Source organism: Calidris pugnax, unplaced genomic scaffold (genome assembly GCF_001431845.1).
Source record: "Calidris pugnax isolate Ruff unplaced genomic scaffold, ASM143184v1 scaffold404, whole genome shotgun sequence".
Taxonomy (NCBI): domain Eukaryota; kingdom Metazoa; phylum Chordata; class Aves; order Charadriiformes; family Scolopacidae; genus Calidris; species Calidris pugnax.
This window is the reverse complement of record NW_015091151.1, coordinates 435759-462203: the sequence shown is the minus strand read 5'-3', so window position 1 is coordinate 462203 and position 26445 is coordinate 435759. Positions and strand designations below refer to the sequence as shown.

Here is a 26445-nt window from a genome sequence, read left to right as displayed (position 1 = left end):
CGGCCCCCCCCTGCCACTGGAGTGTGCTGGGGAAGGGAAGCAGGAGTCCATCCAGGGGCTGACAGGACTCCAGGCAAGAAACCCAAGTTCAGTCCCTGTTCAGTGTGGATGGTGCCAGCTGAGAAGTTTCCAAGTGGAAGGGTTCAAGTTACAGAGCAGGAACTGAGTGCACAGTGTCACTAATGAGCCCATGCACTTTTCATAGGGATTAGTAATTAAGCAATTAGGTACATGCCAGGCGCATGAGAGAACCTCACCCCAAATAGGAGGAGGCATAACTGTGCTTGCAAGTGTGTGCCTTAGAAATATGTGAAAGGGAGATAGAGCTGGGCTGGTTTGTGTCTGGGCTTTGGCAGAGTTTGACCCTCTTGTGTGTTGCCTGGTCACCAAACATCCAGGCTATTTTCTGGGTGGCCCTGATAAGAAAGATCACTTGGTAAGAGCTGGTATTGAGTTGTGTGGCTCGCAGGGGTACTGAGGCAAGGACAGCTGGGAGGTACAGGTGGTGTCTGAGTGTTGGGTTAGGATTGGGGTGAGCTGCACCTCCTGGCACACAAGGGGAGAGGAAGGTCCAGGAGAGCCCAACTAGCATAAGGCTTTCCTCAGCCCCAGTGGATGAAGGGAGAGGTCGCTTTGGTGGTCGAGCGCAGGGAGCTTCTCCTACTGCGTGCATGACCTTGGACAACCAGCTGTTTGCTGTGGAGCTGTCAAGTGCAAGGATGGGAATGTCAGCTCCGGCGTGCGGATCCCCATGGGAATGAAGCAGCCGCATCAGTAAGTGTTGTCTATGGCTTAGTGAACTTCACTGATGTAGGGTTCCGGGTGGTGGCAATAAGTTCAGATAGAGTTAGGTGTTTTGCATGGCTGGCATGTCATTTAGAAAGGCAGAAGTCACGGTGTGCTTTGATAGATCCACAGTGCCTTCCAGGTGTTTCTTTCCAAGTATTTTACTAAGGTGAACATGAATTTCAGTTTGTCTTAGGTTAACAGCTGCTGGTTGTCAGTTTTTTATCAAATCAGAGGAAATCCAGATCTTCCTTGGAGAAGTCTTGAGTTTCCTGAAGGAACGGCAGATCCCCTCTTGGGTTTCATTAAGCATGAGCCATTTGCATCTCTGTCCACTCTTCTCATCCAGAGCATGAATGTGCTGGTACTGCCCAGCTCAGCTGTGGAAGGGCTAAGGGATGAAGATGCACCTGATGGACACTGCTTGCTGAGCAGGGGCTGGGGGTATCAACTACCTTGTATGCTTTATTTTATTGAGGATCATTCAAGATGATGCTTGACTACTCTGCAAGCTGCACAAGGGCTTCTCAGCATGAGAAAGCTGCAAAGCAAGATACCGTGATGGTCTCCTGGAGGCTGAGTGACTCACTCTCGTGCTGTGGAAGCAAGGGACTTAGCCAAGGTGACCTTCAGCCATGGCTGAGCTCATGGTGGTTTGAACAGTTTGTTTCCGGAGAAGGCAGCTGAAGCCCTTTGCGTTGAACCAGAATCAAACCTCCTTCCTCTGTGCACCTCTGAGGAAAGATTTGATGTTTAGTGAGAACAAAGTATGTTCACTTGAAACGGGGCAAACATCTCACTGCCTCAGGTATGGGCCGCATGGTCACCTGCGAGGCCACCACTGGTCTCTGCTTGTATCTGCCAGAGCAGGGACGGCTGGCTCCAGGCTACCTGTGTGTCGGGAGGAGAGCTTTCCTGTTCCAGCACACCTGCATTTGACTCTCTCATGACCACAGTAACTCGTGACAGGAGGCATCCAGCCATCAAGACTTCGGGTACATAAGGCTGTGTGGTGACGCTGGGGACAGATCCAGCTCCTCCTGCGCTCTGCTCTGCTTTGCTACTAGGTTTTGCAAAATTCACATAGACTCACGTTTTCAGATCTGGTCTCAGAAGCAGTGGATGGGCATCTTTCCCTGCTGTTACTGCATCTGCTCTAATTCATGGGTCCCTTCCTGAAATTCCTGGGAACTGGTGATGTTGGGGTGCTCAGTGACTCAAGCAGCAAGGTGGCTGTAGAGTCAGGCTCTTGCACACCAACACCTGGGTATGCTGGGATGCAAGCCCAGGGCTCGCAAGCTGTCCCATGAGCTGTGGGGCCGGCAGAGACTCACTTTTAGGTGGATAGATGTCCTTCATCCTGCCATCCCCACTGTGCCAGCCCCACCTCTACCACATCTAACGTCTCCCCATTCTCCAGGTCTTTCTGGTGTGCTGCACACCCTTCCCCTGGACCTCCCTGCAAATGTCCCATCTCTCCTTCATTCCCTGACTGCCAGATGAAGGAGATGCCTTAGGCTTGCTGCACGTTCCACCTGGTCTGACAGACCCTTTGCAGGCATGTGTAGCTTGACAAGAAATTAGGGTTTGAGTCGTCATGTGTGGGATTTCATTAGAGTTAGCTGATGGCTTTCAGGTTTATCAGAGGACTGAGAAGGCACATAAAAACACAGTCTTCATTTAGGAAACCAACTGGAGCTGATTTGCTCCTCTCATCTGAGCATCGTATATCTTGGATTTAGACCTGGGTGATTCACTGAGGTCTAAGAGTATGCACAGAAAACACTTAACTTCTTTTGAGTTTACAGGAAATGGTCACTTGAGGTATGTATAGTTTCCCAGAAAAAAAAGCCCTGGTGTTTATCTTTAAAGTTATGCTGAAAGTCAAAGAAAAGAAAAAAAGAATTGTAGCAACTAAAGGGGGATTGGTTGACATTGGTTTATTATTTTTATACTGTAAAAATAATAGCTCTGAACTTTGACTCGGGTTTATACTTAAGCTATGAAAAATTCTCATAAATCAAAAACCCTGCATGAGTCAAACAGGAACTGTTCTCAAGCCAGGCTGTTCCTCAGGAGGGTAACTCCTGCCTTTGGTGCTGCTTAAAAACAGCTTTCATCCTGAAAGCCTGCCTTAAAACTTGGCCGTTTCTCCAAGAATCACCGGTATCTATGCTGATGATGCTTGTTGGCCACCTCCTTATCTCAGAAACCGAGCTCATGGTCTGCTTTCTTATTTCAAAGCACTGAAAAAGTTTCCCAGTAGATCTGAGGGTTGTTCTTGGGGGGGCAGGGGGGTGGAATGCTCATTTCTTCAGCCGTGGCTGTTGTCCTCTGCCTTTTGTTGGGGGCTCGGTGTGGCTGGCGGCTGAGGATGCCCCAAACCCTCTGGTGTGCTGCCGTGGAATTGACAGCCGCCCACTTCAGCCTGCTGCCAAGCGCTGGAATCGGGGTAGGATTGGACCCATAACAGAATTTATCCCCCAGAAGCCCTGTATGGTTGCTGAGGTTAAGTCGCTCCTTCTCCCCATGTGCCTACAAAGAGAAGAGGGGAGACTTTCTGTTTGCTCTCCACGTGCTGGTGCCGGTGGGAGTTTGTGGAGGTCGAGGCTGGGCTTCTCAGCATGAGCCTCCACCAGACGCCCACGGCACCCCGGGGAAATGTTTTCTCTGCGATATTTTTACGTTTTCTTGGAATTTATCTTCCTCGCTGCTGTTTGTGTTTGCTTCACCCAGCGCTGCTTTCTCCTTTGCCCCTTTTTCCTGGGGTTGTCAGAGCACCGAGGGGTGATCCCGCAGCTCCCCCGGCTCGGTGGTACCCGTTCTGCCCTGCAGCCCCCCCGAGCAGCCTGCTGCAGCCTGAGCCCATCGCTGCCCTGCTCCTGCCCGCCCTGCTCCCTGTTCTGTCCCTGTGACAGTTCTCCACCACGGATGGGACATGGTGGTCCCGCATGGGCCACCTTCCCCAGGTCTCCAGCGGTCCCCCTGTGGGGAGGTCGGTTCTGTTCTTGGTGCAGTGGGGCTGCACCTGTACAGAGCAGTGAAAGGAGTATTTCCAGTGTCGTACGGGATGCTTTTCATATTCACTTGTTCTACAGTGTCCATTTATTTGTTCAGCAGTTCTCAAAAAGAAAGTATTCCAACCCCTTCATAATCACAAGTGCTGGCTTTTTTGCTTTGTTTTTCTACATTCACGGTAGGAACAGTCTTCCCTGGAGATGATCTATGGCGTATGTTCCTCTCCCATCTGATTTCATTTTTTTCCTTGAACCTTTTTATTGGTCTTCATGCATACCAACTTCTCCACTCTTCAGACTTACCAAGTTGCAAGTGTTTGGGCTGTCTTCTAATGTGTCTGATGAATACTTTGGACAATGAGATGTAATACCTTGCTATCTCAGCTGTCAATACAAATTTCAATTTTTTGAGGACTTAGAGTTGTAATAGTGCCAGTCCTGTGCAGCTTTTGTATATTATGTTCATATTTTGTTGTGATGTTTCTTTCGTTGATTGAAAGAAAAGTCTATTGGTAGCTTTAACAAAAAACGGCAAGAAGTCAAAGCTGTCTTCTTAGGAAGTCATTGAGAATAGATTTGATGGAGTAGATTTGTGGTGAATTGGGGCTAGGTCTTCCCTGAGTGTCCAGAAGTGTGTGGAGTTAAAATTTTAATATAATATTGCAGTTGTGCTGGAGAATCTTGTTATTTTTTTGGAGTGCGGAGAGAGGGGAGTCTGTATTAAACCAAGCCTGAACCCTCACACAGCTCGGGGAGAGATGTTTTGGGGTGGTGGTGGTGGAGTTTTGTGGGGTTTTTCCACGCATTGTGTAAATGAAGATGACTATGCTCAGGCAGAACTTACCTGCTTTCTTATTTTTGGCAGTGCAAAGCCCCCTTGCCATTTACAGCAGAGGGAGGATTTGCTTTTTCTCCCTAGCACTCATTAGCAAGATAGGGTGGAGGAGGCCGGGGAGGTGGAGATAAGGGAGAGCCAGTGGAGGGGCTGCTCCCAGAGACGGTGATGGAAGGTGTCACGCCAAGCCCCCACGGCTTGTTGGTCGGTACCATGCATCCTGCCACCACTGCGGGCACCTCGGTGCTGCCGACCTGCTCTCCAGCTGCACCCTCAGGGCTGTTAGAGGCACCGTCCCCCTTCAGCAGCTCTGCCCCGGGTGGGCAGCAGGTGGAATGTCTCCCCCGCTGGGATTTTGGCCATGTTTCGTCAGGCTCAGCACCTGTCCTCAGCCCTCAGCACCTCTGCTTCATGCTGTGCCACCATCCAGCGTGACCTGGGCAGGCTGGAGAGCCGGGCAGAGAAGAACCTCATGAGGTTCAATAAAGGTGTAGGGTCCTGCACCTGGGGAGGAAGAACCCCAGCCACCAATACAGGTTAGGGGTGGACCTGCTGGAAAACACTTCTGAGGAGAAGGATCTGGGAATCCTGGTGGATAGCAAACTTTCCATGAGCCAGCAATGTGCCCTTGTCACCAAGAGGGCCAATGGAATCCTGGGCTGCAGAGGGAAGAGTGTGGCCAGTAGGTCGAGGGAGGTCATTCTCCCCCTCTGCTCTGCACTGGTGAGGCCACAACTGGAATCCTGCATCCAGTTCTGGGCTCCCCAGTTCAAGAGGGACAGGGAACTACTGGAGAGAGTCCAATGTAGGGCAACCAAGATGATTAAGGGATTGGAGCATCTCCCTTACGAGGAAAGGTTGAGAGAGCTGGGGCTCTTTAGCCTGGAGAAGAGAAGGCTGAGGGGAGACCTTATCTATGTTTACAAGTACCTAAAGGGTGGGTTGAAGGATGATGGAGCCGACTCTTTTCAGTGGTTCCCAGTGACAGGACGAGGGGCAACGGGCACAAGCTGGAACATGGGATGTTCCACTCAAATATGAGGAAAAACTTCTTTACGGTGAGGGTGACAGAGCCCTGGAACAGGCTGCCCAGGGAGGCCGTGGAGTCCCCTTCTCTGGAGATTTTCAAGACCCGCCTGGATGCAGTCCTGTCAGTGTTGGGTTGATCGTTGGACTTGATGATCTCAAAGGTCCTTTCCAGATGATTTTGTGATTCTAATGTGCTCTGGGCAATCCTGCTTTAGCAGGGGAGGGGGCTAGATGATCTCTAGAGGTCCCTTCCAGCTCCAACCATTTCATGATTCCATGCAGCCCTGGCTTTATATCTGTCTGCAGGAGGCCTGGAGACCTGGAGCGCTTCCCACATCTCTCCTGCCTTTTGCCTCCTGGTGCTGACAGTCTCTGTCCTTCTGGCAGAAGGGGACAAGGTTAGCCCTGCGGGGGCTACCATCCCAGTCTGGCCATCCCCGGTGCCTCTGGGAGTACCGGTCCCCTCGTAGCCAGGACAGAGGTTGTGTGTGCATTGCAGGTGTGGGTGTTTTAAGCCATTTTAGGGAATTTAGCACCCTGGGGTGGGCTGCCCTCTGCCTTCCTGCCTCCTCTTTAGCCTCAGCTCCTTCCACAGCAGAACAGTCAAAACTAAAAATTGAATATGGAAATACCGACTAGTCATGGCTGTTCTCGTGCAGTTCAATATAAGGTGGAAAAAAGGTGGTTTATCCCTCTCTGGGCTGCCGTGGAGGAGGAGCTGCGCTGTCTCCCGGCGCTCCAGCTCCCGGGTGGCGAGTGTCAGGAATGCCAGCCATGCGGGGGGATTGCCATCGCCCCTGCGGGGGAACCGAACGTCCCACCAGACTGACGGCTCTAAATTTAAGGGCTTGCTGTCGGGGGCCATGTGTGCCTCAACGTGCCCTTTTGCGACCAAGCTAAAGATAATTTTTCCTATCTCTCTGGAATGGCAGCTGCCCTGCAAGTTGTGTAAGGAGGCGTCTTCTGCGCTGAAGTGAAAAGCCATCACGAGAGCGTGATCTGCCCCGAGAGGATGGGCAGAGCTGGAGACATGTCACCCAGGGTAGGGCTTCTGACCCTCCGCAGGAGCTGAAAAGAGACCATTTATAGAAACTCAAAAGATATTTGGCCTTGCTGTTATTTTTGTGTAAATACCCCTTGAGGGATCAGCAAAACCTTTTTTTTTTTTTAAATTGTAAGAGAGGTCTGCTTAAATCATCTAGAGTTCAATATTCTCCACAAAAACTGAGCCAAAAAATATAAATACACAGATGTACATATATACAAATATGTACATATATACATATGTACAAATATATATGTACAAATGTACAGTGCTATGGAAGGAAACTTCCAGGAAAAAAGCAGAGTGGGCTACACTCCTGTGCGTTGTGGTGAGAGTATTTTTAACCCACCTGCATATTTTAAGCAAGTTGACCTTTGTAGAAGGTCTACTACAGCCTTTTAGAGCTGGCAGAGGTTGCAGTTACGTGTGTATGATTGTGTATGGCACTTTACATTAGGAGACGTGGCGCAGACCCCCAGGTCAGCAGGGATTATCCGGATAGATCATCTAGTGGGTTACTCCCACCGCTCCTCTCCAAGGGCTGGTTCAGGCGTGCGGGGACCAGCTGCTGGGCTGTGTGAGCACGTGTGGTGGCAGGGAAGGTGGGTCACTAAGCGGCACGTTTCACTGGCAGCCTCCTGGACACGAGTGGATAATACTTCATGATCCCCTTGCGGCTTTGAAACATGGGAAGGAGGGCCACCCACTGCAGCCTGGTGGAGGTTTTGAGGGCTTGGAGGTTCTCAGTGGTGTTACAAATCTGTTTTCCCACCTTGTGATGACACTATCTGGAGTGCCACGTTGCAGGGAGGCGTTACTGGGGGCTTGTAAGGGCATGAGAGACTTCGTGATTTGTGGTTTATGGTCCTTCAAGGGAATAAATGCCTAGGGACACCTCATTAACGTCCAGCGTTGCTTGGAGAAAGACATCTCTAGCTGGGGGTCCTGTAGGAGGTGCTTCCCCAGCGCTGCCCTGTGAGGCCCTGAGGGAGCGATGTGCCACTGAAGGTGTGCCCCTCTCCTCACCACGGGCCGTGCCGTGCATGTGGGGTATGGACAGGGCTGGGGGGGAGGCACCGAGCAATCTGGCCATGCTTTGAAGTCAGACATGCCTTGAAGCATGAACCTTCTGTGGCTCGGTGGTGCCCAGTGCTCCCTGACCAGCCGGGTGCAGCCTCACCTCTCACGTATGCAGACTTAACGCCACCCGTTTCCATTTCAGGTCCTGTTTCGGCATAAAAGTGAGGTTGACGAGACTCCTCTAAGATGTCTTACCGAAAGGAGCTAGAGAAATACCGAGACCTGGATGAAGACAAGATCCTTGGGGCTCTGACAGAGGAGGAGCTCAGGAAGTTAGAGAATGAACTGGAGGAGCTGGACCCTGATGTAAGTCGTGTTCACACGAGGTTTGCCAGGTGGTAAATCTCAGTAGTCAAGGAGGGGGGGGAACGGGCTGCGTTGGTAATCTGTATTTAAGTGGGACCCTTTGCAGAGCCTGTGCTCAGTGCAAGGGTGGAAGAGGCTGTCCACAGGAACAGTTTTGCCATCACGAGCATGGGCTACAAGTGGGACTTTGTTTCTGTGATACTCCCCTGTCCTTGCCCTGGGGAGCGTGGCAAGCACTGTGGTTTGCAGAACCAGTGTCAGCCAGTGCTGGTACAGGGCAGTGAACCTGCAGAAACTGGTTCTCTGCTTCCCATCAAGCCACCTTGGAGGGAAATTTTGAAGGTTTTGTGGCTTGTTTGGGTGGGGCTTTTTTTCAATAGAGACTTCAAATGGTCTCAATTTCCCTCCATATAGGCAGAAAACCAAATCCTGGAGTTTCTCAAAATGGGACAATTGCTTTTTAGCAGCCTCCCAACATCAGTCAGAGCTGCTCACACACAAACACTGGTCCTGCTGGTGCCAAGCAATGAAAGCTTTCTGGAGGCAACGTTGTCCTGTGGCCCCAGCAGGGGCTGTGCAGAGCCAACTGGCAGGCCCCTGGGCTCCAGACACCTTAGATGATGAGGCTGGGCACTGCCAAGTGAGAAATTGTTCCTGCAACATGCAGTTGGTGTTTCTGGTGGGGAAATGATGGGCAGTGCAGATTGCATCATCAGTATTTTTAATTGCAGCACAGGAAAATAATTAAGAGGTGGCAGGCTCGCTCCTGGGTTTAAGCATATGGGCTGCTTACAGCTGCCTCAGAAGACACAGTGTTGGGCAGCATTCTGTGAAAGATGCAGAAAAGTGCAATAATCGTGAACATCTGTGAGTACAGGTGTAGCCAGCATCCAGGAGGTAAAGCATGAAGGCTGCCTGGTCGCTCTCACAGCATGAAGCCTGAGGAAGCAAGCTGCTTCCTCTTCCTCCCTGCTTGTGTCTTAGCACAGGTTCCCCAGAGTTCCCCTACAAGTTTGCCCAAGTCTAATTGTTTCCTATTAGTCATTTTCCTTCCTAGGCTTTCCACTGATGCAGATTTAAATTATAATTAATTACTTTTATTAGGCAGGCTTGGAAAAATCAGCGTGTTGTTCAAAATCACCTTGGATGTCTTAAAAAGTAAATGTTGACTTCTATCCAGCAAAGCTTTAAAGAACATGCTTAGCGTCAAATCTGGGAATAGTCTTACTTACTGCATTAAGGCTGTTCTATATTTAAATATAAGCAGGTGCTTACGTGCCATATGTGTCAGGCACAAAGCAACTTCCCATGGTGGCTAATGTGGCTGAATAACACGGAGGCAGTTTGAAAAAGGGCTGAGGTCCGCAGGGGTTTTGTTCTGCAACAGAGTGACCTTCTCTGCGAGGCCTTGCCTGCAGTTTTGTGATGGATCATGAAGGGCAGAAGAGACCACCACATCTCTCTGGTCTGCTCTGGGAAGGACCATGGGATTTCCCTGAGCTGATTCTTGCTGGGACACGTGGGGCATGTGGGCACTTGGACAGACACGTACAGGGAGGAGAAGACCAGCTGAGTTTAGCAGCCTGGTTCTGGTGCTGCGACTATTGCAAAGAGGCAGCAGAATTGGTGGGGGTGTGGGAATGGGCTAGGAGGAGCAGGAGGGGATGGCTGAGAGCCCCCAGAGAAAGGACTGGAGTTGCTGTTGTAGAGAAACATCCACTTGGCAGCATGGAGATCTTGTAGTGGAGACAGCGTTTGAAATAGGAGGGGGGAAGGAGCATTATGTGTCTTAGATGATGTGGGAATCGGTGGGCTTGGATGGCGATAACCTTGGACACAAGGAGAAGTAAATGGCCCAGCAATGTGGAAGAAAGATAGTGCATTGAGGAAAGTGGAGAGCGTTTGATGGACGGGGATCGTGGCCTGCAGAGATAACCCGTGTTTGTCCCCTCCATGCCTAGAACGCGTTGCTGCCAGCAGGGCTCAGGCAGCGGGATCAGACGCAAAAGCCACCAACCGGCCCGTTCAAAAGGGAGGAACTCATGGCCCACCTAGAAAAGCAGGCAAAGGACGTTAAGGACAGAGAAGACTTGGTTCCTTTCACGGGTGAAAAGAGAGGTATGGTCATCCTTTGTGCCACACTGGCTGCATCACGACGAAGGCACAGCGGTTGCACAGCAGAAGGGTTATGTCTGAGCTGTGTTGTTCAGCATGACTTCATTGTGACACCATTGTGGTGGTGGATCTGCTCTCCCTGCTGTCTAGCCCCAGTCCAGGCTGGCCAATGAACTGGGGTGTGCCCAAGAGGTCCATGTGCTTGCTGATTTGGGTACCGCCAGATATGTTGTGAAGTGATGGACAGAGGCTGTACCACTCTGCAGCCTCTTTCCATCCTCATCCCATTGCAGCTGTGTCAAGCTCTGGGGAAGACATCACCTTGTCCTTTCTTGTCCTCCCGTGAGCTCGGCATGCTGCGCTCTGTCTTTCACCATCACCTTTCATGCTTCATCCCTACACTCTGAGCTTCATCTTGGTACAGAGAAACTCCACAGCTCCCCTTAGCTGTGGTGATCCCAACAGTCCCCATCTAGTCTTCATCAGCTCTTGACAGCCCCAGACTCATTTCCCAGCCTCTGGCATCTTGCGTGTTTCTTCTGCATGTTTTTTCCTGCACCGTACCTGGAGGTAGCTGCTGCACCCCTGCTCTTTGTGTGGCCCTGGGGACTGTGAGCAAGGGGTTTACTCTGCCTCTTTTCTTTTGCCTCCTTCTGGCATCTTTTCCTGTTCTCCTGGGACATGTCCTGTTATCCAGACTTCACTGCTCCCATTAGCACTCTGAATATCATCTGGCACGGGATGTGGGCCCGTCAATCCTTGCCTCTGGGTTCCAGCAATTTCTCAGCAGCTTTTTTCTGCTGTTGTGTCCTCCGTACCATGGTCCCCCTGCAGCAGAAGATCTGGGTGAACACTGTCTGCACTGTTGCTTGCCCCACGTCAAACAAGCAGTGCATGAGGATGGGGGCGTGTGAGCATGTTTCCCGATTGAGGTGCTCCTCAAACTGCCATCTGCCCCCTTACTGATCAACGAGCCTCTCTGAGAAAGAGCTTACGTTAAGTCTGCCCATTTAATAAGACTTCAGGTGGTAACTTTTAGGGAGAAAGAAGAAAAAAAAAAAATCAACTTCAGACGTACCCTAGCCCAGAAGGTAGTAGCAGTGCTCTGCAGGAAATGGAGGTATTTCAGGCATTTTGAGTGTTTGGTTTCTGGTCTGAGCTAGCCATATTTCAGTCTGATGAGATCCCAGACACATTAAACATCTTTTTGCTTGTAACACACTGCTGAGTGAAGACACTACTTACACTGACTGTGAGCCAGAGACAGCAAATTATATATTCACAGTTGTGGCAGAGCTGGAAATAAATCACCCCGTTTACAGTCTGGAGGGTGATTTGCCAGTTTGCCGTGGGAGCTGCTCTCCCTGGCCATGCTGCTGGGCAGGGTAGGAGCTGCTGTGTGCGTACCTGCTGTGTACATTATCATGTGTAATGCTGTTTGCATGCACCATTTAATTTCAAGTTCCAAGTTGTAATGCAGGGCGGCTGAGGCAGGAAGCTTCCTAAAACCACCAACCCAGAAGTTTCAATGACACTGAGATGTCAAAGGGAGCTGTCGTGTGACGGCAGAATTAAGTTTGCCCTGTTTTTCCTATTCCCTGCTGAACTGACCAGATGGCGTGCACGGTTTGCCGTGCGCCTGGTGGGACAACGGTTCTGGGTCTCTGCACCAAGCCAGCGCTGAAGGGACCAGCCCAAGGGGGACATGTAGCTGCGCAGTACCCGGAGGGTGCCTGGCCCTGCAGGCACACGTGATGCTCTGACTATTTTTGCCAGAGCAGCTGTGTCCCAGGAGGCAGATTCCTGCCCTCTTTGCCGGGGCGGCCGGAGATGGGCCCTTCTGCAAAAGGCTGTTTATAGCAGACACCGCTTCTCACCGGGGGGGAGCCCCAAGCACAGTTGCTTCTTCCCTGAGGCTAAATTTAGCCGCTTCTGTTTTCTGCACATCCCTGAGCAGCAGGATCTTTGTTTCTCCCCTTTGGTGCCGCTGACTCTGGTTTCAGAGAAGGGAGAGGACAAAAATAGTCCTGGCTCTCATGCTAGGCTGAGAGCTTTGCGCTCGCTGTCTCTCTGCAGTGACCCTGGGCTATTTCAGGGGAGGGGACTGATCCCAAATCCTCTGAGATCCCTCCTCCCGCCCGGCAGCAGCGCTGGATTTACCCACCAGGCTGCTCCCTGCCAAACACCATCATCTGTTAAAACACCACAAGCCTCTCTCTTTTCTTAGGTGCCCTGCTGCAAAATCTCAGACCTGACCCCTTCATCCTTCACAGAGAGACCCACCTGCCCCTTGGCGCTCCGAGCGGTTCAGAGCTGGGGGCAGCCACCCGGGGCCATGAACCCTGTCCCCTGCCTGGGACCCCCCACACCTCCCTGGGGCACAACCAGCTCCAGCAGACACAGGGAGGTGGCTCGCCCGGAGATCATCCTGGGCATTGGGATGGGGGAGTGATGGGGAGCCCCACGGCATTCATGGAATCATAGAATTTTCTAGGTTGGAAAGGACCTTTCAGATCATTGAGTCCAACCATCAACATAACACTGACAAAACCACCACTGGACCATGTCACTAAACAGCACTTCTACCTGTCTTTTGAACACCTCCAGGGATGGTGCCTCAACCACTTCCCAGGGCAGCCTGTTCCAATGCTTGGTAACCCTTTCGGTGTAGAAATTTTTCCTAATATCCAATCTAAAACTTCCCTGACACAACTTGAGGCCATTTCTTCGCATCATGTTCAGAGCTGGGCTGGAGCTGCATCACTCGCTGTGCAGCCCCCTCCCCATGTGGGCAGCCCCCCACTTTGGAAAAGGCCACGAGCGAGCACCTGATATGGCAGCTTTGCTTCACCGGCTGTACCTGTCACTTTGCACCTCTGAGTTGTAGGGATAAAGCCTGTTCCTTGGCCTGTTGCTGCTCCCGGGAGAGGGAGCACGGAGGTGTCCCATCTGGCATGCCCTTTGTGCCTCTCCCCCCTGCCCTGCTGTCCTCTGCAGCGATGCTGAGCCGGACCAGCTGCCCCAAGCCTGCTCCTCCCTGCATCCCGTCTGCTCTGTGGATGGCTGACCGCTACCCCTGCCTGCTGCCAGGCCCCCTCCACCACCTCCTTCCCACCCCCTTTTGACTCCTGTGCCATCTGCCCTGCCACCGTGCATTTGGAGCTGTCTCGGGAGCGGGACCCGTCTTGCACAGTGCTGGAGCCCAGTCACTCTTGGTCCACGTGAGCGCTGGCAAATCTCCATTCCTTCTATGCAGCCTTCAGAGAAGTGAAGTCTCCTGCAGGGCCAGGCTGTGCGTGGCTTTTTGAGGGCTGTGAGCTGAGCAGTCATCGTCCTGTACAAACATACTACTGGGCTTTTGCGGATGCGGCCCTTCACGCTGGGGAAGGAGTCCAGCTCCATAGTTGGAGGTGTCTGGCAGGTGCCTCCTGGCTCCCCTCACAGCAGGGCTCAGACCCCAAGCTGATGGGAAAGGGTGGAGTGTCTCCTCTGGTTTTCCTCTAGGTCCTTGTGCCCCCTCTGTCCTTCCCACTGTGCAGATCTCACCCCACAGAAACGCATCTGCAGGGCTCTCTGTGAAGCAGGTGCTACAGCCATGCTGAGAGTGACCTCACTTTGCATTTACAGGAAAAGTTTGGATTCCCAAGCAGAAGCCCATGGATCCTGTTTTGGAAAGTGTGACTCTGGAGCCGGAACTGGAGGAAGCCCTGGCTAATGCCTCCGATGCAGAGCTCTGTGACATTGCTGGTAAAACAGTTTCATGTGAATTTGGGGGTTCAGGTTGCTTGACTACTAGTTTCTTGTTGTTTGTTCTTTTGTGGGAAATAAGCTGTTGAGCTTTTTGATGTTTATCTGAGTGCTGACAGTTGTGACAGGATTTATTTCTTTGTTAAAAAAGAAGTGTATATTTAGAGTTACTCTCAGCCCATGTGATTTAATCAGGAGCATGGACCAAAGCTGAGGAGGGAGAAGAAGGATTTGTTGAGAGAACAGAGTGTGCTGTTTGATCTCTTCTCCTGTCTCTGCCACTGAATCTTGCAAATTGCAGCCCGTCACCTTCAGCAGCACGGCTTTCTTCAAGCCAAACCTCTATCTAGGAAGCAACCCAGCAGACCCAGTGAGAATGTGGATTTCTGGTGCCAACCTATTAAAGGAGCTGTTAGGTTAGACAGTCTTTCAGTGGACACTCAGGGCTGCTGTTTGTTAAAGAGCTTTTCCCAAAACACTTTAAAGCTAAGGATTTCTTGCAATTTGTGCAGTTGGTCATATGCCAAAAGATCTTACGAACACCCCCTTGATGCTTTGAGCTCATGTGTCCCCTGCGGGTCCAGCAGCCAATGAGTATTTCAGTGCTACTGGCTTCTTCTTCCAGACCTGTCTCCTTCAGACTTCCATGCTCCCTAGCAGTATCCTCCTTGCCAGAAGTCTGTAAGAGAGCCTGTAAAGTATCACACCACCTAGATGTCCTCTACATAATAATAGCATATTCTGGCTTAGAAATGTGTTTCTGCGTGAAGGCTTCCAACATATGTACCCTGGCCAAGCACTGCATCTCTGGATTTTGCTTTTTTACTGCACTTCTAGAGTCCTATAAAGCCCTATGCTATAAAATCTGCTTTTCTAAGCTCCAGATCTGCGCAGCGATTACTTTCACAGAAAAATACTGTTGGGGGCAGGTCATTCTGCAATTGTTGGGAGAATACACTTGAAGTGGCAGCAGGAGAACTGATGTGATACAAGCTGTGCTGAAATCTCAATATTGACAGCGACAGCGTTGCTTTTCTGAGTTAGCTAAGGCTGTGAAACAGCTCCTGCCCACTTAGCAGGGCTCGTTGTCAGTCGTGATGTATTGGGTCCCTTCCTTGGCATGGCAAGTAGGATAGCTCTTGTGGGTGACTCCCAGCAAGTCCTGGAAGAGCTCCCATGCTTCTGTCTGTGCTCTGGGTATTCACAGTCCTGGCTGGTGGAGAGATTTTGTTGCCAGAGTAAGCTGTGTTTGGGGGGTGTGTGTGTCCCCGAAACACTGAACCTGCAAATCACTTTTTCCGAGCTGTGATGCACTCTTCAAAATTTCAGCTGTGAGTAGAGGGCAGGGGAAAGGACCAGCTGAAACACAAATGAGCAAACTCGAAGTGCCCAGCCTTTCAGACCTTTGAGCCCTGTTGTGTATTTATGGCAGCCCGGGGGCTTGGTCCCCCCTTTGTATGTTGTTCTGTGCTTGCACAGAAGAAGGTGGCGCGCTCCCGATCCTGGGAGAGCACAGCATGTGTGCATCTTTTTCTGGCTTTGGAGCTTGCAATAACTCAAGTCGTGTTCTCCTTTTCCTTTTCTGCAGCCATCCTTGGCATGCACACCTTGATGAGCAACCAGCAGTACTACGAGGCTCTGGGGAGCAGCACCATTGTCAACAAAGAAGGGCTCAACAGTAAGTGATTTGGAGTGCTCACAGGCTGAAGTGTTTGGCTTTGGAGCTGCTAGCAGAGGCCAATCATAGCATCATAGAATGGTTAGAGTTGGCAGGGACCTTAAAGATTATCTAGTTCCAACCCCCCTGCCCTGGGCAGGGACACCTCCCACTAGGGCAGGTTGCTCAAAGCCCCATCCAGCCTGGCCTTGAACACCTCCAGGGATGGGGCATCCACAGCTTCCCTGGGCAACCTGTTCCAGTGCCTCACCACCCTCACAGTAAAGAATTTCTTTCTAGTATCTAATCTAAATCTCCCCTCTTCCAATTAAAAACTGCTACCCCTTGTCCTGTCACTACACTTCCTGACAAAGAGTCCCTCTCAGCTCTCCTGTGGGCTCCCTTCAGATATTGGTAGGCTGCTGTGAGGTCTCCCCGGAGCCTTCTCTTCTCCAGGCTGAACAACCCCAGCTCTTTCAGTTTTTCTTCATAAGGGAGGTGCTCCAGCCCTCTGATCATCTTCGTGGCCCTCCGCTGGGCTCTGAAGTGGGAATTATTTTTAGGCTGAAGGTTGGAGCCGTGAATGTCCGAGCAGCCTGTGATTGCTGGGGCTGTCTGTGGTCCATCCTTGCCCTGTGCAAGCCAGCGTGGTCTCAGCTGCTGCCCTGGTGCTGTCCTAGTGCAGGCAGTGTGCTCTCCATCACCCTGTTTTGGACCCTGAGAGCACATAGCAGAAGCCACCAGCTGTCCCACGCTGGTTGGCCCCAGCAGCGGGCAGCGTTTCTGGGTGCATGAGCACAGATGGGGCTGACGAGCACGTGTGCGGTCTCACGTCTTGTGTCTGTTGTCAGCTCATGCTTCCCTCTCCCAGCTCTGCTTCTGGAAGGGGAGAAACACACCCGGAGGGAACATGCCTCTGCTCAGGGTGCTTTAGGTTTCACCTGTCTTGCTCTTCGCTTGCAGGTGTGATCAAGCCCACACAGTACAAACCTGTTCCAGATGAGGAACCGAACTCAACGGATGTGGAAGAAACTCTGAAACGAATACAAAGCAATGATCCTGACCTTGAGGAAGTCAACCTTAACAATATTATGGTATTTGCTCTTTTCTACTCTCCTCTCTTCATTGACACAACCAACCATTTCATACCCAGAAGGCAGAGACCAAGTCTGTTTTGCTGCACAGAGCACTACCATAACACTGTGTGTAGCCAGACAAGAAACACCAGTGCTTCTATCTCCATTTTGGGCAGTGGGCACCTGCTGTGGGACAAAGCTGTGGGATTGGTAGTGGATAGACTCCTGTAGGTGCCTGGAAGAGCAGAGCTGTGCTGAGGATAGTCTGGGAGACCCATCCATCTCCAGCCTGCCTGGTTAAAGGCATTCTAGACGGCTTCAGTGGTTTAATTAGACACATTAGCTGTTTATGTAAGTTAAAATGGTGGGAGAAAAAAGGCTTAATAATCCTGACACTTGCTGTGAAAATACGAAGAAACCTTCCTTCTTGTAGCTAGCCCTGTCCATCTTCCACCCATCCTTTCTGTGGGTCTTCTTCACTTCTTATAGAAAGCAAATCAGGACACAGCACCACTTCTTGTGTTGCCTCTGGGACACGTACATACTAAAAAATACAGTTTCCATCTGTCCTCACTGACCAGGACCCAGGGACCAGCACCTCCAGGACCCTCAGCCCATGGGGTCTGTTAATAATGACATATTCAAATAGCAAGAATGTGGTTACCTGCACATGCACATTAAAAACACTTGTGCCCTGCCACCTGCACCTTTCTATAACTAATGGATTTTTACTTTCATGTATTTGGTTCTGGCTAGTGACCCTGAACGTCCCTTGAGGACACCAAGCTGAGGATTCTGGCAGGCAGGCACTTTTTTTGTGTCTCATAACATTGAGCCACGGTTTGGAGAGCTGGGGAGTGGCGGTGGACATGGTAAGCTGCTGGGCTCTGTGTTGTGGCTCTGCAGATGGCCTTGACTGTAGATGATTCCACATGGTGGGATCCAAACGGAGAGGCAAGAAGTCCAAACTGAAGATACCACTTAAAATTTAGACTGGTGAAAATTTGTGCATCTGAAAAGGGTATCTAAAGTGCTTTATAAGTGAAAAATACTCATTTTGTAGGAACTCTGAGTAAGCAGCATGGATATATTTTCTGGACTGAGACCTAGCATGGCAAATATAAGCCTGAAAGATGCTGTGTAAAGCAGTCAGAGGTGTCTGTAGCTTGCACTACAAGGAGATAATTTCAGGCTTTTCTGGATCAGGCCCAGTAGGTGGAGATTTTCCTGAACATGACATGAATGTTGCTCGGTGCTGTCACTTGTATTAAAATGCGCAGGAGCAGCGCTTTGTAGGCTCACGGATCCCAGTTACATACATCCCCACAACGCCTGCGGTTATGAGTAGCTGAGTTTCTGGGTGATTAAATTAAACAGCAGAGACATCGCAGCTCCAAACCAAGGCAGTGAGCTATCAGCAGAGTGGGAAATAGGAAGAAGAGATTGCCATGCTCCTTGGGCCACGCTGATTATAACAAGAGAACTTGCAAAAACATTTATTGACCCCTTCCTGAATTGCTTCGGTGCATTTGGTGATTTGACCTTGACAGGAAATTTTAAGTATTGTTTAAATACATTGCATATTCCTTCATACAGATGATGGCCTAGCACAGGCATTCTGCATTTCTTTCCACAGAATATTCCCATACCAACTTTAAAAGCTTTTGCAGAAGCGCTGAAAAATAACACCTACGTGAAGAAGTTCAGTATAGTTGGGACACGGAGCAACGATCCTGTTGCTTTCGTAAGTACTGTCAGTTCATCATCATGAAGTTGTGACAGGAGCTGCTCTCGGGCAAGGTATTTTCAGAGTTACTGACTGACTGCTTTTGCACCTCACGGTGCGTTTGGTATGTTCTGCACCTCTGGTGTTTGGTGCAGGGGCTTCGTTTTCAGCAGTGCTAGTGAAAGCCAGCAAGACAGGCTTCAGTTCCTTTGCTTCCTTTTTCAGCTGTGGAGATTTCAGGACACAATCATAGAATCATATAAGGGTCTGGGTTGGAAGGGACCTTAAAGATCATCGAGTTCCAACCCCCCTGCCCTGGGCAGGGACACCTCCCACTAGAGCAGGTTGCTCAAAGCCCCATCCAGCCTGGCCTTGAACACCTCCAGGGATGGGGCATCCACAGCTTCTCTGGGCAACCTGTTCCAGTGTCTCACCACCCTCACAGTAAAGAATTTCTTCCTAATATCTAATCTAAATCTACCCTCTTTCAGTTTGAAGCCAGTGCCCCTCATCCTATCACTACATACCCTTGTAAAAAGTTCCTCTTGAGCTTTCTTGTAGGCACCCTTTAGGTACTGGAAGGCTGCTATAAGCTCCCTGGAGCCCACTCTTCTCCAGGCTGGACAACCCCAATATCAACAATCCTTGAATTGATACAAACAATCCTTTAATTCCATTTGGTCTCATATTCACCCTCAAGGATCTCCCGGAGAAGGAGCAGGATACATGAGCTGACTTCTGAGTGGCATTTTGTAAAAGCAGTTTGTGTCTCTTGATTTACCCTGCATCAGGGCCACCCCATCTGTGTCTGTGGATGTGCTGCTGTGTGCACACCCATCCCTCCCCTCGCACACATCTGCTCCAGCTCTCCTTCGTGTATTCCTTTGTGCAGACCTGTGCAGAAGCAGGGCTCTGCATTTCTTCTGTGCGCGGCCTCTCTGGGTGACAAAGGGACTTTCTGGCTGCTGTGAGCGGTCTTAAGTATTTATCAGTGGGGATGCAGAGGGGCTGAGCATTCTGCTTGGCCCTCGTGCTGCCTTCCAGGCTGCATCCTTGCACACTCCTCCAGCACCACTGCAGCCAATTTTATGCTTTTTTTTCACCCAGGCCATGCACATGTGTGCATGCTGGTTTCCTGTTAGAAAAGAACCTTCTTCTTGGAGGGTGAGTACAACCCACACGCTGGACTGGGGAAGCAGCCTGTGCAGGCAGCACTGGTGCTGTTTGAGGGCCAGTAGGGCACTGTGCAGAGGTAAGGGAGCTGTGGAGCCGTGCCACTTGGGCATCACCTTCTGGCCTTTCTGTTTCATCATGTAGATGGGTCCTTCCATGCAGCGTAGGAAATAAGATCATCAGATCAGGTTGAGAAGGTTGGGAGTGTGTCAGCCCACTTCTGGTCTTACCTTCTGAGGGAAGCAAAAGTGTTTAATCTGGCTGTGATGCCACTCGGGAAGATGTCTTGGACATGGAGAGTGCCTTGTGGTTCAAGACAGATGCTCCTGTCTCTGCCTGCGGTGATGGGAAGCATCTCAGCCCTGCGCAGAAGGAGCAGTGCAGGCAGGGAGCCGATCAGGCAGGAGGCAGGGCAGACACTGGCCAGCATCCCTGGCATCACCATGCTGGCTTTAGCAGAGGGACAGATGAAGCTGTCATGGGGCAGGCGTGGACTATCACCTTCTGGGGTGGCCCCAAGGGTTTGTCCATACGAGGTTTTGCTGTGGCCTCCAGCATGCTCAGGTTCAGGAATTCCCCTGCAACAGGGGAGGGACCTCCTTCACCCCCCACAGGGCTCTCCCATATGGTGGCAGGGAAACTGCTCGTCACACAGGGTCCTCCCAGTGTCCTCTGGAGGCAAGGGGACCTGAACCCCTGCTGCGCCGGGGTGCTCTGCCCCTGCCTGTCTCACCACCCACCTCTGCCCGCAGGCACTGGCAGAAATGCTGAAGGTCAACAGCACACTGAAGAGCCTGAACGTGGAATCAAACTTCATTTCTGGGTCAGGGATCCTGGCTCTCGTGGAAGCGCTCCAGGGCAACACATCGCTCGTAGAGCTGCGCATCGACAACCAGGTAAAGCACGTGGGACCAGGAGCTCTGACCAGCTGAATGTGTCCTGGTTGTGGGAAGCTGAGTGGCAGGTCAAGGTGGAGGGTGGGCAGCCCTCCTTTCAGCCCTTCGTTTCTGCTGCAGTTCCTGGACAGTATCTGCTGCTTCCTACAGCAATTAACAAAGGCTGGGGACCATGAGCAGCTTTCCGTGTTCCTGGTGCTGCCAGGTGATGCACCTGGCCAATATCACACCTTGCTCCAATCTCTTGTGGGCGCTTAAATAATACTGTCTATTTAGTAAAACTGAATTTTTTGCTACAGCGCAAGGGAGAGAGAAGGAGAGCTCCACGGTGCACAGTGGTACAGATGCCATGGCAAGTTTAGCTCCCCAGAAACCCAGGGGGTAGTAGCAAAGCAGCTGAGATACGGGGAGCTCAGGAACAAGTGACTGGGAGTTCAAAGTCATCATTTCTCCAGATGTCTCTTAGCTGCAAATCTGCCCAAGATGTAAAGTTTTTGGGCAAGAGTACTTGTGGGAATGTCTGCTGGGGGAGTCAGAGCCGCTCAGTTGTGCCAGGAACAGGCCAGAGGCTTGTTTCACCAGCTCCAAGTAAGAGATGCCAAATGGGCCAATGGGTCCAAAGAAGGAAGGAAGGGGAGGAGATGTCAGATCTTAAGTGCTCGCTCTGAATCACCCTCTGACCTGACCTGCTTGCTTTTCTGTCTGTTTTCAAAAGAGCCAGCCCTTGGGCAACAAAGTAGAAATGGAAATCGCAAACATGTTGGAAAAAAACACCTCCCTGCTGAAGTTTGGGTACCATTTCACTCAGCAAGGTCCCCGGCTCCGCGCCTCCAACGCCATGATGAATAACAACGACCTGGGTGAGTGGGGCTGGCTGCGGGCCAGCCAGCATGGGAAGGTCCTGTGGGCAATTCCTGGTGGGAGAAGGGCAGAGCTGCTCACTTGAAGGCTCTGGTGGATGGGTTTGAATTAGAAACCACCTCTCGAAGGGCCTGATGGTGCCTTGCCCCTCAAGGAGGAAAGCAAGCCTTCACTGACTGGTTCTCTAAGGCAGCTGCTGGTGGTCCAGGCAATGGGTTGTGCTCCAAACCTGGAGGCCCTGGGCAGCTAGAAGTCCCAGAAGAGGCAGCATTTTTGGCAGTAACAGTGGGTCTTGTTGGGAAGGAGAGAGACCTGCTGAACGTGTCCCGGTGTGGCATGTGATACAGCGTTATGAGCTGCCAGCACTTGTGAGTCCTGCCAGCTGCTTGTCTTCCTCCTGCTTCATTCCCGCTGTAACGAGGAGATGAAAAGCAGCAGAGTTGAACTTTGATGGCAGTGGGACTTGGCCCGTTCCCTCCAGAGAAACCAACGGGAAGCGTTTCTAGGGAGAGGTGGGAAGCCACATGGCTTTGAGTTATCTTTGTACCCTCAATGAAGCAAAATGTGGGCAAGCCTGCGAGCTGCTGTTTCAGCCCATGCATGTGGCAGAGGCTTCCCATGGCTTGGCTACAAGTGGCTGTAGAGCCCTGGAAACGGGTCCAGCAGAGCAGTATTGAATGGAGCCAACGTACCAGCCATGGCTTGACTCAAGGGCTCCTGAGTGCATGGGCAGGGTGGTTGCAAAGAGGACAGGGCCAAACTCCTTCTCAGCAGATGATAAATCCAAGAGGAGTAAGGAAAAGTTTGCAGATTGTCCTTTTTTTTGTTTTGTTTTGTTTTTACATTAGGAAGAACCCCTTCCCCAGGAGGGTGGGGGTTTGACAAGACCTGGAGGGACAGAGCCAGCGGCTGGGCTGACCCGGTGCTAGGCAGAGCCCTGCTTGGAGAGGGAAGTGGGGCTGGAGGCTCCCGGGGACACCCCCTCCACCACCAGAACGGCTGGGTTCTGCCAGACACATCTGGGGAGCAGGGGCTAACAGGCAGGGGCCGAGAAAACACCCAACGAATAAATGCCAGCTCTCAAGAAACAGGGGAAAGCTGGAACTGCGTATTTCAATCTGCCTGAGGTTCAGCGCAGACAGGCTCTTCTGCCCCTTGATGAATCAGGTTTAAAAGCCACAGAAAAACAGCTTTAAGTAGCTGCCATATTTAAAGAGATGATAAATATTGTGTTTTTTAGAAAAAAAAAATTTTTTTTTTAAATATCAATCTTGCTTCAGCCAGAACGGTGCTCCCGGGAAGCACAGCCAAGCATAGAGGTGTGTGCCAGTTCTTCAGTGACCACAAAGAATACACAGCATTACCCTCCACTGCGTATTTATTCTGCCTGCGGCAGCATTCCCGGTCACTGGAGAGCTGCACCAGGAAAGGATCACTATTTTCTGTCCTTTGGAACAGAGCAAGGGTTGTAATGACCGTGCAGCACCTGGCATACAAAGTAATCAGCTGGAAGATGTGGATATAGTTGTAAATATTCCTGCTGTAAGGGGAGGAACTCACAACTTGATTTCTGTGCAACAGTTGTGCATTTTTGCCTCTTTTACCAATAAGATCTGCATTTTTGTCTGATTTGGTTCTTGTTTGCAGCTCGTATTCACCGGTGTGATGGTGTCTGGCAATAACATCTCAGCTCCACACCTGGACAATGTATAAGTATAGAAAACTTCATTTTCCTCCCTGTCAGCAATAGCTCTCTGCTTCTGCTCCACTCCAGTGCTCTTGCCTGCCATCACCCGATGCTACCAGAACTTGGTTTTGGTTCTACAGCTTCTGTTCTCTAAGATGCTCTGAATGAACCAACTGTGAAGACTTTTACAGTCATCCTCATGAGCTAACTTCCGCATTCTCTTAATAACTTTTTTTTTTTCCTTTTTTCCTCACACACATTTCTTGAAAAGTCCTAAGTGTAGCTGTCAGAGCTGTAAATCAAGTTTAAGAGTAAGTATGAGACTGCTTTGACCATGTTAGCCATAAGAGGGCTGGAGGCTAAAGGCTTAAGATAAGATATGAGAGAGATTATTATTTTTTTTTTTTTTGAAATGGCAGTTTAGAAAAACTAGCAAAGGAAAAATTGTGGCATCTGTCTCCTGCTGTCTTTACATCAGTCATCACGAGGGGATGCTTTGGCCAAAGCCAGATTACAGAGGCAAAAGGTGTGAAATATAATTGACGGTAGAATAAGGGAGGTAAGGCTGAAAGCAAGCTTCTGGCCTTAAAAATTCGTAAGGACAGAAACCTCATCTTACCTTCCTTGATTTTAAACTGTGTCATTCCTGCTACTATCCTGTTCCTTTCCTGGCAGAAAGCGCGTCTCTCAGCTCCTCTCTCAGCCAAGCCTGCCATCCACGTCTTCCCCTTGCCATCATTGACTCCTCTCCCTCTTCTTTTCCAGTGAGGAAGAGGAGACTCGCAGAGTTGAACGGGCCTATTTTTCCCAAGTGCAGAACTGGAGTGTAGTTCCTGGCTGTGGAGGTCATTCCCGGTGATCTGCGCTGCACTGTGGAAATCTAAAGGCAACAAGTGCCTTGACAGAGTATTTGTGGTGCCTCGGTTCTGTTTTATGCACTAAGAGTTTAAATTAACTAGTGGCTGTAGTTGAGGGTTTTATCCAGTAGGACTGTTGACGTTTTCTGTAGAGTTGGAAATTATTCAAGCCAATTTTATGCAACCTCAGTTTAGAGTACATCCCAGTGTAAAAGTGACTTTTAATTAACCTGGGACCTGATTTTTCTATAAACTTCCTGCACGGTGTTTCATACAGTTAGGATGTGGTATGCATGAGTGAAAAATACAGCTGTTTAACACAAATTATAGAAGTATTAAAAAAATACTTTATTTTTTATTTCCAAATTGATCTCAAGTAACTATAGAGGAGCAACTACTTTAACAAGCACTTCTACTACCCGGAAACATGGCTAATTTCAAGAATTGTGAATTACAATTTTTTACCAACATTTGCTCAGTTAGTTGGAGATGCTGTTACAAATGCATCCCTGTGTTTCTTAGAAAAAAACTGATCTCCACCCCCTGATTAAATGGAACTTAAGGCCACCAATTATAAAACAGAGCCTCAAAAATTGAGCGGTTTAGGATAGGTTAATATCTTTCTATGCTATGCATGTCTGAAGAAAACCAGCACCCCTAGAGATGTGATGCAAATCCTAACCCCACAGAGGTGGCCAAACTCGTCAGCAAACCAGAGAGAGCCCTCTCTTCTAATCCCTGCTCCCTTCAGCTGCCTAATGGTAAAACCATGAGTCCAGATACTCACTGGAAACAAGTCAAATTTTCTCTCGATGACCACATCCATTAATTAGATTTTGTTCTGCTAGGGATTGTTTCTTTTACTGCTGTCCCTAATGTCTGCATAAATGCAACAATAAATGCTGTGCCCTAGAAAAGCCGTTCAGTGGAACACCCCAGCCCTGAACTGACACTGCACATGCCAGCTTTGTGTCAGACAGTTCCACCACCCATTATCGAGCCGGGGAGGAACTCCCCGCAGGCTTGTGAGGCTCCCAGACATGCCGTGGACTGGACCCAGCAGTATCTCACCCAAAACTCCTGCTACTAACGTGGGTGGGATCCTGCTGGGTGGGAAGAGTCTCCTGGCAGAAGCCTTGCTCTCCTGAAGCCTTATTCTTGGTCTGATGACTATGTGTCCTAGAAAATGTTCTCACTTGCTAGCAATCTGTCTGTATGCATCTGTTAAGAGTGAAGTTTTGCAGCCTTTTACACATATTCCAGCAGAAGTCCCACAGATCTTTTCTGAGCTTGGGCACAAATACTGCACATGATTTAGCTCTGCCCAAATGGAGCAGAGAAATGCTATACTTTCAGCAATGTGGGGATAAGTATTTGTTGCTCTTCAAATCTTAATAAACGCACCTGTGGTGTCTAATAAAATGCTTTGCTATAGCTTCTTCCCTGCAAGTTCTGTATCGAAAAATGAAAAGAATATTAAAGAAAAATAACTGAAAACATATTTAAAAAAAAAAAAAAAAAAAAAAAGAGAAACTGGCAGACAGCCTCTTTCAATGAAGACTTCAGAATAGTCAACTAAATCATCAAACCACAGCCACACAGTTCCAGGTGAGCCATCCCCTCAGATCTGCATGGTACGAGCTCAGCTCTTCCATTGGTTTTAGAGGAACATAAACACATCTCATCCTGGGAAATCCTGATGGTGGTAAGAAACCTAGACATGCAAGGGGATGCATCTGCAGAGCAGGGAACACTATCATGGCTACTACCAACAGCATATTTTCCTGAATGGAAAAAAAAAAGCCCTTAAAAAAAAAGAAAAAGAAAAAAAAAGCAAGAAGCTTGTTGTATGTTTCACTGTAGCAGCATCCAAATTAACCACACAGCCCAGAAGTATATTAAGCTGGCAGGATCAGTCCAGGTTCCTCAGCCGATCCTTACAGAGCCTCTTTGCTGAAAGATGCATGTGAGAGCTGAGAGGCTCCAGGCTTTGTGGTAAAAGGCATCAAGCTGTGCAGCCATGGACCTACAAAATGATATTTAGGAGCAAATGGATCACTGTCCCAGCACTTCTCCAGGAAAAGGGGGAAAAGCCATCTGCTGCTGAGTGCAGCATCTGGCAGTCACAGCCAATCCTTCTTAACTCTCATCTCTCCTGCAGCTAATGTGCCTCCTCTCAGGCATTACCACTGAGGTGCCCAAATCCCACCACACAGCATTTCACATGGCACGTCCTTACTTGTACTAATCTGACAAAACTAATCCAGAAGCCAGGATACAGAAGCTGCTTATGGGCTAACTTGAACGAAGGAGGCTGTCTCTTAACCCCCTCTTCCCTCTCTGCAGCAGAGGGAACCTGGCTTTATGGGCCTCCACGTGTACGTCTCAAACCCTTCTCCCTTGCCTTAGTGCAGCAAGGACCTGATGAGGCCCCACGGATGCCCTCTGCCTTTGAGGTAGAATATCCAGCTACCAGGAGCTCTTAGGAGCATTGTACCTTGTAGTCAGGTCTACCACGTGGCAGACAGCTAGCTAGGTTTCAGCATTTACCT

The 26445-nt window shown here is 50.1% G+C and overlaps 1 protein-coding gene across 2 annotated transcripts; it reads left to right on the top strand.

Annotated features, from left to right (window-relative positions):
* Positions 1 to 440: 440 nt before the first annotated feature.
* On the top strand, positions 441 to 25327 carry TMOD1 (tropomodulin 1). 2 transcript variants are annotated; one of them, XM_014959221.1, is made up of 11 exons: positions 441 to 774; positions 7935 to 8098; positions 10060 to 10216; positions 13841 to 13960; positions 15549 to 15638; positions 16581 to 16711; positions 18330 to 18437; positions 20345 to 20488; positions 21204 to 21348; positions 22997 to 23056; positions 23802 to 25327. In XM_014959221.1, exons 2-10 carry the CDS (start codon positions 7979 to 7981, stop codon positions 23029 to 23031), a joined length of 1050 nt encoding a protein of 349 aa, XP_014814707.1. In that variant the 5' UTR covers positions 441 to 774; positions 7935 to 7978; the 3' UTR covers positions 23032 to 23056; positions 23802 to 25327. The 2 variants fall into 2 exon arrangements, with proteins under 2 accessions (XP_014814707.1, XP_014814706.1); XM_014959220.1 differs by lacking the exon at positions 22997 to 23056.
* The last annotated feature ends 1118 nt before the right edge of the window (positions 25328 to 26445 follow it).